This window comes from Tamandua tetradactyla, chromosome 3 (assembly GCF_023851605.1).
Source record: "Tamandua tetradactyla isolate mTamTet1 chromosome 3, mTamTet1.pri, whole genome shotgun sequence".
NCBI classification, from domain to species: Eukaryota; Metazoa; Chordata; class Mammalia; order Pilosa; family Myrmecophagidae; genus Tamandua; species Tamandua tetradactyla.
Window position 1 is genome coordinate 45,759,381 of NC_135329.1, and position 17,410 is coordinate 45,776,790.

Here is a 17,410-nt window from a genome sequence, read left to right on the forward strand (position 1 = left end):
GCTTACCTATAGGTATGCCTAAGAGTCACCTCCAGAGACCTCTTTCGTTGCTCAGATGTGGCCTCTCTCTCTCTAAGCCCAATTCTGCAAATAAAACCATTGCCTTCCCCCCTACATGGACTTAACATTGAGAGATGAAAGTGTCCTTGGCAGAGTGGGGGACAACTCCCAGCGATGAGCCTGGCCCTGGCATCGTGGGATCAACAATGCCATCCTGACCAAAAGAAGGAAAAGAAGTGTAACAAATAAGGTATCAGTGGCTGAGAGAATTCAAATAGAGTGAAGAAGCTACCCTGGAGTTCACTGTTATGCATGCTTCAGTTAGACATTGCTACCTATCATAACTTGCCAAACCCCAACCAAAACCATTCCTACCAATCCTAAAAAATACCTAGGGCATTATATAGGATTCTACAGGGGTTCCACACACTAAGGTAACTTTCCAGAACCTACAGCCTCCAGATATGTCCTTGGACCAGATAAGTCCCGAAATGCAGAGGGGCCAGCCTCTCCAGAACATCAACTAGTTGCATCCCCCTATCCCATACTATTAACAGCCCCTTCTAACATGAAAAAGTTAGAATGGGACATAGCCCAAATACCCCTAAAGAGTAGGAGAAAGGTCAAAGGTGATGGTGGAGTTATGCAGAGAAGGTCAAGTTTAACAAATGAGTGTGACTGCTGAATCATTGTATTGATATTTCTGTTGGTTTCCAGTGTCTTAGAGCAGCTAGAAGAAAAAATGAAAAATTGTGGCACTGTAACCCATACCAAACTTTAGAATCTGTTCTATAACTATTTGTTAAAATGTACTTGGAAATTTATTGCTCTTTTGTATATAAGTTATATTTCACAATTTAAAAACATTAAAAGGGTGGGCCTTGGTGGCTCAGCAGGCAGAGTACTTGGCTGCCAGGTTGGAGATCCGGGTTCAATTCCCAGTGCCTGCCCATGCGGAAAAAAAAATTTTTTTTTTTAATTTTAAAAATGTACACAAGAGGAGAAAGCCAACATGAGAATATACTGAAGCAAACATCTTTGCTTGCTGTCCCTGTCCTTTCTCCCCATGAATGGGCTGCTTATCTTTTCAATGATCTAGTGTTTTTTTTTATTTTAGCTAAAAACCAAGTTGCCAGGGTTCTTCAATACCAAGACCTCTTGCCCACTCCCCTACTGCCCAAATAATAAAATTGCTAATTCCAGTAACTGTACTTTAGTTTATTTTAACAGCTAAACATTTGGCATTGGATTCTAATCTAGAATGCTGGATCCATCTCACTATAGTCTGATAATCAATCATCTCAGAAAAACCAAAAAGAATGGTGTTTCTTGAATGGCTCCCTGGGACACAAATATATCAGATCAACAGCAGCAACTCAACTTCAGAGTCACAGCCTCTCACCCAGTAATGTAACGGCCCTCTGATTAGAGCCTGATTCCTTGCCAGAACTTTTCTACCATCTCTTTCGAAGCTAGCCTGGAGCTTAAACATTTCTGTAACAGGAGAAGGATGATTGCTTTCTGCTCAAAACTCCCATTCCAGATTGTGTAAGTTTGGAGAAGCTGCCCTGTAGAAGCACAAATAAAACACTAGAGTACTACTCTGTGAGAACAAGGCAGGGTAGATGCACCCAACTTAACTGCCAGATGCACAAATAACTGCTGCAGGGTAGGCCCCAGCTCCAGATACGACAGCTTTGACTGAAATGTGACCACTGGGGCTTCTGTGCCACTGTCTTGGCATCTTGGCCAGCAGTTTCCCTCCAGCCTCTACCACGCACTATAAAGGTTGCTCAGGCAGGGCCCCTGGCCAGCTTGGACTATTAAGTCATCAGCAGATTGTCTTCCCTGGACCTAGCACTGCGTTATTAACCCAGCCCTCCCGGGTGGTGCTTATCATAAGGACAGATACATCCACAGTGTAATTGCACTAAAACCATTTCATACCTCAGAAAAAGCCTGTAAAATGCAGAAGATGACCAAAGTTCTAAAGCTAAAATCCACATTTTAAGCATCTGTTCACTTATACGAAATAGTACCAGTTTCAATGTGATTTTTAAAATAATCTAGTCCAGATGTACTTTAGGGTTGAAATAAGAATTCATTTTAAAAGAGGAAAATGTTCATCTTTCTAATTCTGAAACATTTTTCATAGCCCATTTTCCCCCATTCCCCATTTTTGCTCAGAAACATACATCCTATTTTAACCAAGTAATAGAAATCAGTATCACCAATAATAGGACAAACTGACACCATGTGCTTCCTTTGATATGTGCTGAAAAGAGAATGCAACATGACTTATGTAGTATTCTGCTCAAAATGCATAACCTGAAACTAATCATGATCAAAAAAGAGAAAGAGAGAGAAAAACAAAAATTGAAGGAAATTCTATAAAAACGATAAGGATAAAGCAAGACTGAAAAAAGGTTCCAGATTCAAGGAGACTAAAGACACATACAAATGAAATGTAATTCATGATCCTGGATGGAATCCTGGATTAGCATATAAAATTATATGAAAGGGGAATATTTTGGATCAATGGGTAAAACATGAATAAGGTCTGTAAATTAGATAACAATATTTTATCTATGCTATATTTCCAATTTTCATCATACACAATGAAGTAAATTACTTAGGGCTATATAGGACTGAAGTAGCATGATACAACTTCCTCAAATGTCTTAGAAAAACCATATGCAATATAAACATATATATGTGCAGACATATATAGAGAGAGAATGGCAAGTGATATATGTAAAATGTTAACAACTGATGTAAATATAGGAGTTTCTTTGTACTATTTCAGTAATTGTTGCAATTATTTCAAGATTAGATGTGTTTGTATTCTTCCCTGTTACCCATTAATCCTCCCAAGAAGCTTCAAAACTTTGGTCCAATCAAATAGGAACTATATCTCCCCAGGAGTTGCCGCTTAGTGTTTATTTAGTGTTTATGGGCACAAGTTTAATGCTTTGATTAAAAAAAAGTGAAATGGTTAAGAGGTACAGCTCAAGAAAGTTTATTTTAAGTCAGTCTTTCTTTAAAGCTGAATTGAAAAGTATATAGCAATCAACATTCAGTCCTGTGAAATCTTAATTTAGTTTTTTTCTTTTTCTGCTGTATTTTAGATATGTCTTTTGGGTTAAAATAAAAACAGATAAAGCTTAGAAAGCATTCTTAAAGCTTTGTCAGCTTAGGGCCATGCCTGCTATTTTGAAAAGGAAAAGTATCCAGAAGAAACTATGTCAGAAGTTTCAAGTAGCTAAATTTCTCAAACAGTCCAAATAACAGTAAGGAAAAGGCTTGTAAAATGATAATGAGACACAGACTGGCTTTAAAGATTAAGTCTTTAAAAAGTGTTTGGATTTTCTGAGCAAAAGAACAGAAAATCTGGCACTACTGCTTCTTAAGCAGCTCAAGGTAACCTGGTAAAGTTATCAGAAAATGAAGTTTTTGCATCTGAGAATAGCAGAAATTGGCTTTTCCCAATGATTTTCACAGAGAACAATTTTCTGCAAAACACAAGAATCGAATTCTCTGCCATCTGTTTCAAAAAGTATTTTGAACTGACTAAACCAGTGAAGAATATATTTTAAGCAAACAAAAAACCAGATCAAGGTTTCCAAGAGATGCAGATGATTTAAAAAACTGTTAACAACCATATGCAATTTTAATTTTTGATTGAATTCTTCTACCATAGTACAAATCCTATTTTTCATAAATACATACATACATACACACACGAGTAGAAGCTGTTAAAATATAGTGCCAATATGTCAAACCGGATTTTGATAAGTAGCATTAAAATAAAAACCCGACGTGAACTACTCCTTCAGGAAAAAAAAGGAGTAGAAGAGAAGACAATCCTGCATTATTTTCTGAACTCTGTTTGTTCTTAAACTACAGATCCTTCAATGGCAACACAAAGTCCAAGGCATGTTGGGTTAGAACCACGGTTCTAGCGCTGTCTTCCCCCCTAGCCAGCTGGGTGGCCTGGATGAGACACTTCATCTTCCTGGGCCTCATTTTCTTCACCCACAAAATAACAGGGTTAAAGTAGATGTGTTTTAAAAGCCCCTTCCAGCTTTAATAGACTATGGATCACTGATCATAGTTTGAATAAAGCCAAAAAAACATTCAAATTAGAAAATGGAAATCTGGATTGACCACAAACGGGATTTAAGAACGTAACTAGGAACTGAGAATATGACTACAGGAGCCACATAAAACTGTCTGCTGGTAGAACAAGCAGCTGACAACTAATGAGCAATGTGGATTGGGGCAAAGCAACGAAACATACATGGGTTGCTTGGATGGGTGAACTTCTCTGACTACTTTTTAAAGAGCTTCCAAACTCATAATGAGACCACCTTATATCTGCATGGCACATTTTACTTCTTTAGAAGACATTTTATAGTATTTTTCTCTGATTACGTAGATCATTATAGAAATTTAGAATACCCAACATAAATTTTTAAAAAGAAAAATTGACATTTGATAGAATTCTTTGGCAGGTTTCTTTTTAAGCACTATCTGTAGGTAAGGATATATGAGCTAATATACTAGTACTCATATTTAGACATATACACATTTTTAAATAAAAATTAGGAATGCACCTTATTAATGTTTTGCTTCCTACTTCTTTTACTTAATATTTTAGTGCCCATGAACATTATCCCGTGTCATTAAAAGTCCTCAAAATCATAAATTTTTTTTCTGGCTCCACAGCATTCCTCAATATGGAAATAATTTAACAAATCCTCTATAACTAAATATTTTGTTTCCCACTTTCAGTATTATGATGATACCTGCAAGCACTTTAGGACACATTAAGAATTCACCAAAACTGGCAATGAAAAAAGAAAAATAAATCAGAAGTGATAACCAATGAATACTTTAAAATACAAACCTTCACAGCAATCCTGCCACATCCTTAGATCAACTTTGGGAATCTCATCACAGCTACCATATCCATGTGGGAACTCCACCACTTTAAACACATCCTTTTGTACACGCGTGATGTTGTCAGAATTGTCGCACAGTATCCTGGCCAGGGACGCTTGCTTGATTTGGGTTAGCTGAGCGGGGGAAAGCACCCCAGGGTTTTCATACCATAACCTGTATTTCCCCAAAATGAAAACAGAATCAGATAATCACAAGGAGTCTCAAAGGTCAGAACTGAATTAAAACAGTCCTCTACCAAGTTTCACTAACAACACAGAAATCACTGGTTTCAATTAGGGAATCAGTTAAAAATGGATTCAAACATGGCTCACTTTCCTTACTCAAAGGGGACAAAAAGAGAACAAACCAAAACCCAAGACTGGAGTACAAACAACAACTGTAAGCAAGTTCAGTTGCTGGAACTAAGGAGAATGGTCTGCCTCTCAAAAAACAGGCATGGCAAATAAGCCATCTAATAAATTACCCAGAAATAGATATTGCCACTAAGACATGATTGTCTTTTCAACATGTTGAACTAAACCAGTAATGATAAACTAATACTGATATTTTTAAAATACTGCTAATAGTTCAAACTCCTCTAAACTCTTGCAATGGATTAACTGTATGGATTTTCCAATAGGTTTCCACGAACAAAAATATTATTAGTATAAATACTTAATATGAGTATTATGAACACATGAAGTATCCTAGCACGGCTATGTTCCAATGCTGTGGTGACAGGTAAGCACACAACAATGTGCAGAGCTGTCCATAAACAATATTAAAGGGTTAAGGCAATTTTTTAATAGTTAGCATGGATGTGGGCCCACCACCAAATTATTCCTCTCTTCCCTGACTTCCCAAAATGGTAAGTTCAAGGACAGAATCTCTTCTCCATTTCGTTCGTCTTTACCTGTCCCCATCTCGCAAGCGTTTGAACTGTGTGCTCAGCAGGCACATCAGCGTCGGCCCAAGTCTGCTACCAGGAACCAAATCCTCCACCATGAGGGCAGGAAATAAATCTATGTTTAATGGTGAACCATATAACCTACCAAAAAACAAAAAGCACAACTTCTTAAATCTATTTGACAGAGTTATATCTGGTCAAAATCAAAGTAAATGTGAAAAAGAGTAATTTTTTTCCTATCACTCTTTTTCATTAATCAAATTTTCACCGAACGAGGAAAATTTATCTTTATTTCTTTAAAGAAAGCATCTATCCATCCTACTTTAGTGGATATACTTTATTATAATAAGTTTTGAAATGCTGTACAATATAAGGAAGAAAATTAAAACCACACCTCTTCCTACTATTCAGAGGGAATGACCCTTCACATTATAGTGTATATCCTTCCAACCTTTTTTCCATAAATATATGAGCACAAAAATTACATAAAGTTACATGTCTATATTTTTAAAAGAATAAAATTGCAGTTTTATATATTGAACTTGTATTTGATCTAAAGAAAATATTTACTAAGCAGATAGGGTATGACAGACCATGATAAGTTTGAAATGCTCAAAAACAAACATTTTTATCAAATTCTGCCAATTCCTTAGAAATACATCCTTACAAGCAAAGACTTGACAATTTTATTACAAATCACTCTTCTCTAATCTTTTATAATATCCTATGAACTCCAAGAGGCAAAAGGTGGTTTAGTTTCAGTTACTATTAAAACTCAAGAAAAAAAAAAACTCAAGAAAATTTTTAAAATATTTATTGTAAAATTCAGACTGTTCTTTTTCAGACAGCTTAAATCAGTGCTACTGGGCTAACATCTATCATCAAAGTAGAAAAACTTGCTACTGAGCTAAGAAGATGTGTGTAGCTTTTATGTCCTCAGTGGCCATTTATCTTACAAGTAAAATAAATACAATTGTGTTTAAAACTAACATGGTCTTTGCTATTAGTTTAAAAGAAGGATACACTAAGCTCATTTTCCTCTAAGTTCAAAGATATTAATATCGAATTTCTAAGAGATCATAAAATATCAGTTATGATGCAAATATAGTTAGAAAGACTCCTGGAAGTCATCTGATCCAGTGACTGGATCTGATCCAGGGAAGGTTGGGTACATCAGAACAGCACATGGACAATTTTCCAAACAAAGCAGCCCTCCTGATCCTGGAGTGGAGAGAGCCTACTCCCTTCCTGCTCCCTGCACCTCCTCCAGAAGCATTCCATCACTACAGGATTGGAATGACCGTCTCATTTAGGCATGATGGGGATTAAAAAACAGGTTTAAACCTCCACTCTAGTTCATTGTGCTACTTTCACAAAGTGAGAAATGGAGATCCTGGGAGGTTGTGTAGCTCCCACAGGTTCACGCAGCTAATAAGAGGCAGAGCTGGCACTCTAAACTCAAGTTAAATTCTGTTCACTTCCCACTTGCCTTCTAACTTTGAAATTAAAAAGTTACATTTTAATTGGGTCCCAGGAAAACAGATGGTTAACTATATGCTTCCCTAAAGTCTGTAAGGAAAAAAATCCAACTTCCTCTTGGAACTCTCATAGGCAACGATGGCCCCTTGATTTATGAACTCATATCATTATTTAACTTTTCATGTATACATGTTTTATTTCCCCGGCTGACCATTCCACTTAGCAAATAATGGGTTGTCATAAGAAAAAATAAATTAATGACTTAATATATGGTAAATAATATTTGAATTCTTTACCAGGGGTCTATAGCAAATGACTGAGCATAGGTTCATAAATCTGCAAGAGACTTAAGCTGGACTGCTAACTCCTTTGAACTTTTTCAAACTAAGTTTGGCAGAGGAGAGAAATGACTGGAAAAAGTAATCCATTTCAGTCTGGACAAGAACAAAGGAGTATATTTAAACACATAAAATATAAAGACAGTTCACATAAATCCTAATTAGGTAAAATTGTGACCAAAAAAGTTGAAAAATATGTGCTACCAGTGGAGTATGTGTACATTTACATTGGCCAGTAATTTAGTACTATTATTGAAATGAATTTGGAACATGTTAAACTTATTAGGACACAATGTTCATTTCTTCATAACTTGCAATAAATTATGAGTAGAAAATCACTTTTCTCTAGAAGGCATAGGTCAGATCTTAATTAGTTACTGCTCTAACGTCAGTGCTAAAAAATTTGAGAGGGTTCAGAAAACATGCTAAGTGAGTCTTAAGCAGGAAATTTTTTAAACAAATATTTCATATAAGAATTAACATATTTAAATTACAACATGGATAGACTTAAGTGCGTGGGCTACTAAGGATCATTATAGTAAAAACTCTCATGAGTAATTCTTTTTTATTTCCAAAGAACTTGGTGTGCATAGCATGAACAACAAAGTTTAATGAGCAAAGGACAGACAGGAAGAGGCTTTAAAAATAAGAGAGCAACTGGAGACCTCTAAAAATATAATTTGTAATTAGATTATTTTAGAGGTTTACTGGAAAGATACTGTAAACCAGAAAACCACAACCTTAATCCCAGCTCTCGTACTTAATAATCAACTGCATAGTGCAGCGGTCTTTGCTTGACCTGTAAAATAAAAGGGCTACACAAAAGGATCCCGAAACTTCCCTTCAGATCTGTTTACCCAGGGGTGGTTTCATCTTCTTGGGGATGAATGGTCCTCTAACGTTTCTTCTGGATTAGACTATAAATGTAGTCCAATGCAATTTACTCCCAGCATGGATTGCTGCTGCTCAGGAGACTGCACAGGTTTGCTGTCTGTGATTAATCAAGGACGATACTGAACTGTTGGGTTACACCATGCACACACGGAAAGGTTACAAGCCATAGGAGTTGGCTTATTTCAGGACCCTACTCTGTCAACACCAAATTCAAGCTCTCCCTCTTCCAGACAGGAGGTGAGAAACCTCTACCCCAAAGCCCAAACACAGACACAGTTTCTGTTCGGGCAGTTTTCCATTCAAATGGTTATTTTTCTCCCTAGTCAGACTCCTTTGCCAGATAAGCATTACTTTTCTCTCTTAACTCATAACTTAGCTCAGTGAAGCTTATCTCATGAGCACAGCTGGATGCATACAGATTTAACTTGATCCATCCTGTACTCACGGTTGTATTCCTTGCCTTTGCAACACGGCAGGGCAACCAAGTCCACCTTACTTGCCAGGTGTGTATTCGAGATTCTCCATCTGGGGCCCCATTTCCTTGACCTTTCTAGACTTCTCTTATCTAACCTCTTTTGAACACAAACAAAAACTTAAATATAGAGACAAACAGTGATAACAACAACAAAACCCCCACCATTTGGGTTTTTCTCCCCTACCCGATGTTTGCATATGAAGATATAAAATTATGGTTTCTTTAGAGCTCACCTTTTCAATTTTTCCCGGATTTCAGGATTCTTAATTTCATTTTTCAGATCTTCAAAAGAATAAGCTGACGAAAGGTTGCAGTAAACCCTGTAGTCGTAATAGGGCGGAATTCCATGGTCCCGGCCTCTCTGGATGTTGATGGCAGCCAGATCCAGGGCCACCGTGTGTGCCATGGAGAAGAGTCTCTCTGTGAGCTCTGTGTTCAGCAGCTGGGAGGGCACACGCATCTTCCCCGCCACCCCAAACAGTCCTCTGAGAAGTGGGTCGATGCCTCCCTCATTCACAATTCGGAAGGGAGAGAAGAAGGCTTTGTGCAGAGGTATGTGGCCTTGAGGGATGGGCTCAAAATTCTCATCCAGTCGATAAAGGAGTGGATTGATGAGGGTGTGGCCAAACCTAAAAGCTGCCGTCGCGAAGGCATTAAAGATTCCAGCATTAATGCCGGGGTCGTACCCTTTATATTCCCCCAGCATCTTCATGCCCACCTCTCCAAGGATCTTAGGCAGCCAGTGGTGATAGGTGATGTGCTGAATCTCCGCACCAACGATCTTCCTTGTCTCATAATAGATGGTGTCTCCATCCCAGTGGGGGTTCAGTTTGAGTAACTCTGTGGCGATGCGATTATGCTCTCTAAACCAGAGTGTGTGCATGCTTGTCAGGCCCAGCTGCTCATTGGCTCGATGATCCCCCGCTAAGAAACAAGGAATTGGACTTTCATTTTCATCTCTCTTACATTCAGTCGGTGGCCCCGTTGCAAAAGGAAGCAGTGGCTTTCCAGATCTCTGCACAATGCCCTGTCTCAAAAGCCCCCGGTGGCTGGCCAGGTCCCGGATTTCTCGTGCCTCGTGATCCGTGCTCCCATAAACATTGGATGCATCAATATAGGAAGTGAGCTGGTTGATCTGTTCCCGAGGGTAGACAGAGTTCATGAGCAGGGAAGTCATGCCACTGCCACAGACAGGGCTGGATCGCACAAAGAACATACAGCGGGCCCCATTTCTCACTCTGGGGTCATTGGGGGGGATCATGACTGAGAAACAAGGAGGATCATTGCTGCACACAGAGCTACAGTGCTGTCCATCTGAGAAGCGTGCCTGACTCAGGGCCACCACTGTGGAGTCCAAGTCATGGTCTAGGAACTGGCCCCACTGCATGGTCATGTGGGTGAACTGCGCATCAGGGGTGATGGTTTCAGTCCCTATAAGAGACGTAGACACCAAGCGGGGCATGGGGAGCACGTACCCATTGTAGAGTCTGTTTGGATTAATACCTCGAGGGGTGTTGAATCCATTTTCGTACACGGATTTTAATAAGCGTTCAAAGGCAGTTAGAGAGGCCCCCCACATAGGATGCTGGAGATTATTGCATGTCCCATCATGTGTCCTGTACTTCTGGTGGAAGCACATATCCGAGCAGTTATTCACACGGCGGTGTGCAGTGCAGCCAGAGAGGTTAGCGATCAGATTCAGGTACTGGGGGGACACGAGGTCATTGTAGTGGTAACCTAAAATATAAAGCAAAAGCAAGACAAAATGTTTTTCCATTGGAACACAAGTATAAAATTTTGGTCACCTCCTAGTTCCTTCTCAATTGCCCCCATCTCTTTCTCTGTAGCTTGCCATGTTACTGAACACACTCTTCCTTGCTGTTTCACAGAATTTCCTCCTTGTCTTACTCTGCTATTTTTCCTTCCCCCAGCTACAAACAAAGGTCTTCTCTCTACCTTGCCTATTCAACCAGTCTCATGATTTCTTTAGCAATTCAACCAGTCTCATGATTTCTACTGTCAACTCTTAATTCCATTCTCCATCACTCAACTCCTAACCACTTTCATGAATCCAAGTTTACTTATTTTCAGTTTCTCTCTAACAATTCCATTGCACTTGAAAATAAAACTTAATATAGCCAAACACGAACAGCCTCTTCTCAAATCTTGCTCCAAGTAGTGCAGGCCACTCACATCACATAGCAAGACCATTGTCCCAGACTTAGATCATCAAAATCTCAATTATCTTTGATATTTCATTCTTCTTTGTTTTCAATATCCCATCAATCGCCAACCCCTGTGTATTATGGCTCTAAATATTCCTCCTCAAAACTGGGCCCTCCTCTCCATTCCTATTACCATAACCCCAGGCCAGATTTTCACATTTCCTTGCCTTAAATTCAAAAAAGCTTTCTAACTAATTCCATGATACTAACTTGTTCTCCAACTGATCTATATGCACTGTTCTGATGAGGTCACTTTCTTGCTCAAAAACCTCAGTCTTTGTCCATAGCTATAGAAGAAATTCTGAAGTGGCGAATTACTCCAAACAGGTATTCCTAATTCAATCTCCTACTCTCCTTTAAAACATCTGCCCCAGTCAAATAGAATATTCCCTGGATCCATATACACTCCCATACTTCTTTGTCTTGCCAGTTCCATTCCTCCAAATGTATATATCCAAGTCCTTCTTTTCCTTCAAAGCACCTTCTCTACAAGGCTTGTTCTAACAGCTTCATACAAAGACACCCTCTCTTGAGTTATGAGTTATCTTCCTTCTAATATATCTCAGAGACGAGGTCTAGCTATCAACACCAACTCAGCACACATTTTTAATGAAGAGAGACAAGAAATAACCCCTTTCATATGTGTGTGGGGGACGCAGTCGAAATACTCATGCAAGTATGCAGGAAAGAACAGGGGGCGAAAATTTTTCACAGGCCGGGGGAGAAGCAATTAGAAATATAATCACCGGTCTGTTGCTTGAGAAAATAAGCTTTGCAACTGCACATATACTCAGCTTTTCTTGGCCATCCAGATATTTGGGACTCACTTGGACTTGAAAGGCTTTAGCAATACACACTTCTCAAGGACTAAACCGGTGAAACTAAAATGTCTGGCTTTATTTTCACAGTTAAACTTTTAGGAAGTCACAGAAAATTCTCAATCTTGAACATCAAAAGAGCCAAGAAAGAAAAGAGCCAAGAAGAAAATTCTTCCTCCCAAATTTTCAGTCTGTGGGCTCAATGACAAATCTCAGTAGTTTTCTTTAAGCACTATCATTTTTTCCAAGGCTTTTAGCCATAGGTTTAATAACACACATGCTGGATGTTAGCAGCCAGGAAGCAGGCAGTAGTACAAATCTTTCACACTTGCTTTCCAGACCTGGCTTCTGCTGTGTGCTTTTGTAGATGGGACCACACAGAGCTCAGGGTATAGAATAGGGTATCCACCAACATATACAAACATGAACACTCAAACAAAAATATCCTTTTATCAAATTAATTATCATTTTTTAGGCTTTATGGAACCAGATAAAGTAACACAGATAATGCTTTACAAACCGAACCAACTTGCAAAATTAGGTAGGGCTGGCTATCCACTGTGCATAAATAACTTCTTGAAAGTAAACTTTTCATCAGGAATTTAGAAAACTGTACTTGCCATTTCAGGCCAATTTTATTCACTCTTAACGTATTGTGCTTTAGAAATAAAAAAAAATCTCAAAATGTAGAGAACTAACAATGGTTAAAGTACTGAAAGGTGAGGGAAGATATCTAAAACTAAGGGAATGGGTCAAATAACTGCTTACAAAATGAAAAATACCATAAATTATTGCTTGTGAAAATTTTTAAAATTGTATTCCTAAATAGTAAATTATTATGCCCAATTTATAGAATAAGTATATGTGCATGTGTGTACAGATACTCCTAAACTTGACCCTCTCTCAATCTTCCCCCTTTCATTAAGTGGAGACTCCATTCTTTCTATCAGCTGCTAAGGCAAAAATCCTAAGGTATCTGTGACTCCTCTCTCTTGCTCCCTACATCCTGGCCATGAGTAAATATTGTCACTTCTACCTTCAAAATACATCCAGAATCCAACCACTTCTTACCATATATACCTGGCCCCGGTCTCCATCATCTCTCACCTGGATTACCACAATAGACACCTACCTAGTTTCCTTGCATCTGCCGTTATCCCTTTATGGCCACATCACACAACAACCTGAAGTTTTAAAATATCAGTCAAAGCATGTCACTTCTCCACACAAAACCCTCTCAAAGCTTCCAATCTCACGTAAAATAAAATAAAATTCTTAAAATAGCCTACTAGGCCCTTACTGGTGGGACAGCCTGAAACTCCTCTGCCCTCATCTCCTACAAACCCACCCTTTCCTCACTCTGCCCCAGCCTCACTCACCTCGCTTGACTGTTCCTCAAATATGCCAAACGTGATCCCATCTCAGAACTTCTGCAATTACTCTTCCGTCTTCCCCAAACTTTCGTCTCTCAGAGAGCTGCATGGTTTACTCCCTTGTTTTTGTCAAGTCTCTGCTCAAATGTCATCTTTTCAGTGAGTTATTTGGTGACCAAACTATATAAAATGGTAGCCCCCATCCCATTCAGCACTCACTCCACATATGACCAGCCCTGTATACTTTAATCAATGTCACCCACCATGTGCTAATTATATGTACTGAATTACCTGCTTATTGTTAGTCACCCGCTAGAATTTTAGATTTTTGAAGGCAGCGATTTCTATGTGTTTTGGTCACTGCTATAACCCCAGATCTGGAACAGTGACTGGCACAGGGTATACACTCCACACATAAATGTGGAATAAATGGATTGATTAGTACATGCATGTATAGTTGACTCCTGCTTAGAGAAAAAGCAAATGCAAAAAGATTATCACAAATTGTCGGGGATTTGGACTGGTTTTCCTTTTATCTTTTTGCTTTTCTAAGCTTCCAAATTTTTCAACAAGTAGCATGTAATTGTATGAAATTAGCATACAATCCCTAACAAAAGCAATTTTCAATCATAGCTTCAAGTCAGGTACGGATTCTAGATTTGCTCCTAGCAGCAGCAGGAGAAATAGGTTCAAGGCATCAGCTACCTGAGGCCACCACAGCAAATGTTTAAAGATCCGAACTATTAACAAAATGGAGAAAAGTAAGCAGGAGCAAGAAGTAATATTTAGCAACTCCTACTTAGTCCTCTACATCAGAAAAGAAGTAAGCTATGCAACAGTGTCAAACCAGGGACTTATGAAGGGAACAGAGAGATGTCACATAAAATATGCCCAATTCACAGGACTAGATACAAAAACTCAAAAATGGACAGCACAATACTACCTAATTGTAATGTAATTTTGTTAAAACACTGAATGAAGCTGCATCTGAGCTACAGTTTTGTTTGTTTGTGTTTTTTATATATATATTTTTATTATTATTATTTTTATTTTTTTCTCTATATTATCATTCTATATCTTTTTCTGCTGTTTTGCTAGTTCTTTTCCTAAATCGATGCAAATGTATTAAGAAATAATGATCATACATCTATGTGATGATATTAAGAATTACTGATTGCATATGTAGAATGGAATGATTTCTAAATGTCGTGTTAATTTTTTTTTAATTAAAAATAAATAAATAAATAAGAGGGGGAACAAATATTAAAAATAAATTTAGTTTGAAGTGCTAGTGGTAAATGAAAGCGAGGGGTAAGGGGTATGGTATGTATAATCTTTTTTTTTCTGTTATCATTTTATTTCTTTTTCTGTTGTCTTTTTTATTTTTTTATAAATCAATGCAAATGTTCTAGAAATGATGAATATGCAACTATGTGATGATATTAAGAATTACTGATTGTATATGTAGAATGGAATGATATCTTAATGTTTTGTCTGTTAATTTTTTTTTTAATTAATAAAAAAATTTAAAAAAAAAAGACCGGAGTGGCTTGGTTCAGGGTAGAGATGGTAAGAAAAGCATGGATTCTGGATGTATTTTGATTATAAAACCAACACAATTTGCTGACAGATTGGATTGTGGAGGACGAAAGAAATAAATCAGTCGAAAATGAAAAAAAAAAAATACGCCCAATTCATCCATGTACCCTCAGCACGAAACCCTGTGTCTAACAAACATTGGTTGAAAGAAAGAATGAGCTCTGACATTTCTCTCCATGAGTGTGACTATGGGGTAAGGCTAGAGATTTGTCTATCAATAAAAGCGGTAACTGTTCAGAGGCCCCAGACCCTGACAATTCCCCACAGGTGATCAAGGGAGGGCCAGGTTACCAAGCCCTTGACAGATCTGAGAGACCAGGAATTGTGGTCTGGACACAGCACTGAACTTGCCAGTGACTATATGTTTAAGCACAGAAACTAGGCCTTAAAATATAACAACATTGAGAAACGGCTCAGAGTAATTACCACAATCCTGTGATAAGAAATCATCCTACAATTTGCATTTCTACATTTCTTTCATCTCACATATTCATATTTAAGGTAGCCCATGACAAACTCTGGGAACTGTTCTGTTCACTGCTTAAGTATACTTTGAAAATTATTGCTTTGTTTTCTTCTTTTCTTTATATATATGTTATATTTTACAACTAAAAAAGGTTAAAAATAGAATATTTTTTACCTTTTATTACAAATTTCAAATTTCAAAAATTTGAAAATATTTACAACATAGCTCACTACTCTAGCAGAGTCGGTATCTGCAACAACGTTTTACGTTATTTTGAGAATGCACACAATTTTGATATTTAATCAAATGGTATTTAAGATACTGTTTAATTTTTAGAATTCAAGTAACTCTGATAAAAGGTATTTGTAAATTTTTTTTCTTCCTTGCTTTAATTTTAAATTGGTTTATGAAACATATCGTACAAACAGGCTTTACAATTACTACTTAGACTTTTTTCTTTAAATATGCTCATGGATAAGCTAACTAAGATACACATTTTAGGTGGTTAGGATTTCCATATGTTAATTGTAAAAATATTTGTATCTTCGTATTTTCGTATTTGTAAGAACTTTCTACTTGATATTTTGAGAGCATTCAGTTTTGACAGGTGATCAAGTGGTATCTAAGTTAGTTTTTAATACTTAGAATTGAAGAACTTTGGTATCCAAGTATGTAGATTTTTTCCTTGCTACCTTAATTTCCAATTGGTTTATGAAACTTACTTTGCCAACACAGGCTTGACAATGATTATATGGATATTTTATTTAAATGTGCATATGGTTAAGCCAACTAAGATATGCATTGTTGGTGGTTCTAAGTATATTGTTTTTCTTAAATAAAAAATATGTAAAATAATAATAATAATACTGTGTTTTTAAATAACTTGTTTTTCCTGAACATACAAGATATCTTCATTGAAGACAACATGGAGAGTACTGAAAAATCATAAAACATAAAATTTTAAATCATCTAGTTCTCTCATTTATAAGAGTAGCTCTTGCTGCCATAATTTCCAGCAGTGTGTGTATATAGAATTTAAAATGAATTTAAAATAAATAGTTGTTGCACAGAAAGTACTGAAAAATGATACTTTATGCAGTAAAAACCAGGTTCTTCTAGAATTTCATTAAGAGTTCTATGACTAATGATAATAACACAATAATGGCAATTCTTATTTACCAGGCAATGGCCATATGGCAAAAACTGAACTGAGTATTGCAAATCACCTCATGTAATTCTTGCAACAACCTCAGAGATACTTTTATTAACCCATTTTACAAATGCCTGGACTCCTAATAAACATTATTTTTAATAGTCACAAGACATTTCATCATATGGCTATAGCATCATTATTAAGTATCACCCTACAAGGACTTCCATTAAATCTCACTTATAATTCAGGGACTGGGCTGCATTGTCACAAGTCTTGCTGTGAAAGCCAACACATAGCCCACTCAGGTGAACATTTTGTGTAGGTTTGCTAGAATTTGAGTAAATTTCATCTGACTAAAAAAGTTTATTAGACCCAAAGCGAGAAGAACAGGTCTTTCATAGCTTGATAGAATTCATATTTTTAAAACTATTTTATAATGCATAAACATTGTAGAACAGAATGTGTTAGAACTTTTCACTAGGGACAGTGTTGAATGAGACATTATTGGGGTGTATTTAACATCTAATACCTAGATAAGGGAAGGAGGAAGGACAAAAATTAAGTACTAACTTGTTCCATTTAAGTCGACCATTAAGCCATGCTGTACATGCTCCTGAATAAGTTGCAATGTCCTTTCAAATATTTCTCCTGCTCGTGCTTGTTCAACAGTGTAAGGATCTCTTGGATACCGAAATAAGGCCAGCAAATCATTTGGAGAACGAGGACGGCTGACAGGAGT

At 37.3% G+C, this 17,410-nt stretch overlaps 1 protein-coding gene across 4 annotated transcripts in view; it reads right to left on the reverse strand.

The window, feature by feature from the left end:
• PXDN (peroxidasin) overlaps positions 1 to 17,410 on the reverse strand; it is a 137,468-nt gene that overhangs the window by 15,676 nt on the left and 104,382 nt on the right. For all 4 annotated transcript variants that reach the window (XR_013172484.1, XR_013172483.1, XM_077153061.1 and 1 more), the window contains 4 exons: positions 17,242 to 17,399; positions 9,271 to 10,774; positions 5,858 to 5,992; positions 4,910 to 5,118 (listed from right to left, as the gene is read on the reverse strand). Coding sequence is in view for 2 of the 4 variants with exons in the window: in XM_077153061.1 (XP_077009176.1) it covers positions 4,910 to 5,118; positions 5,858 to 5,992; positions 9,271 to 10,774; positions 17,242 to 17,399 (2,006 nt within the window). In the remaining 2 variants the exon portion in view is untranslated. The remainder of the gene's footprint in view (positions 1 to 4,909; positions 5,119 to 5,857; positions 5,993 to 9,270; positions 10,775 to 17,241; positions 17,400 to 17,410) is intronic.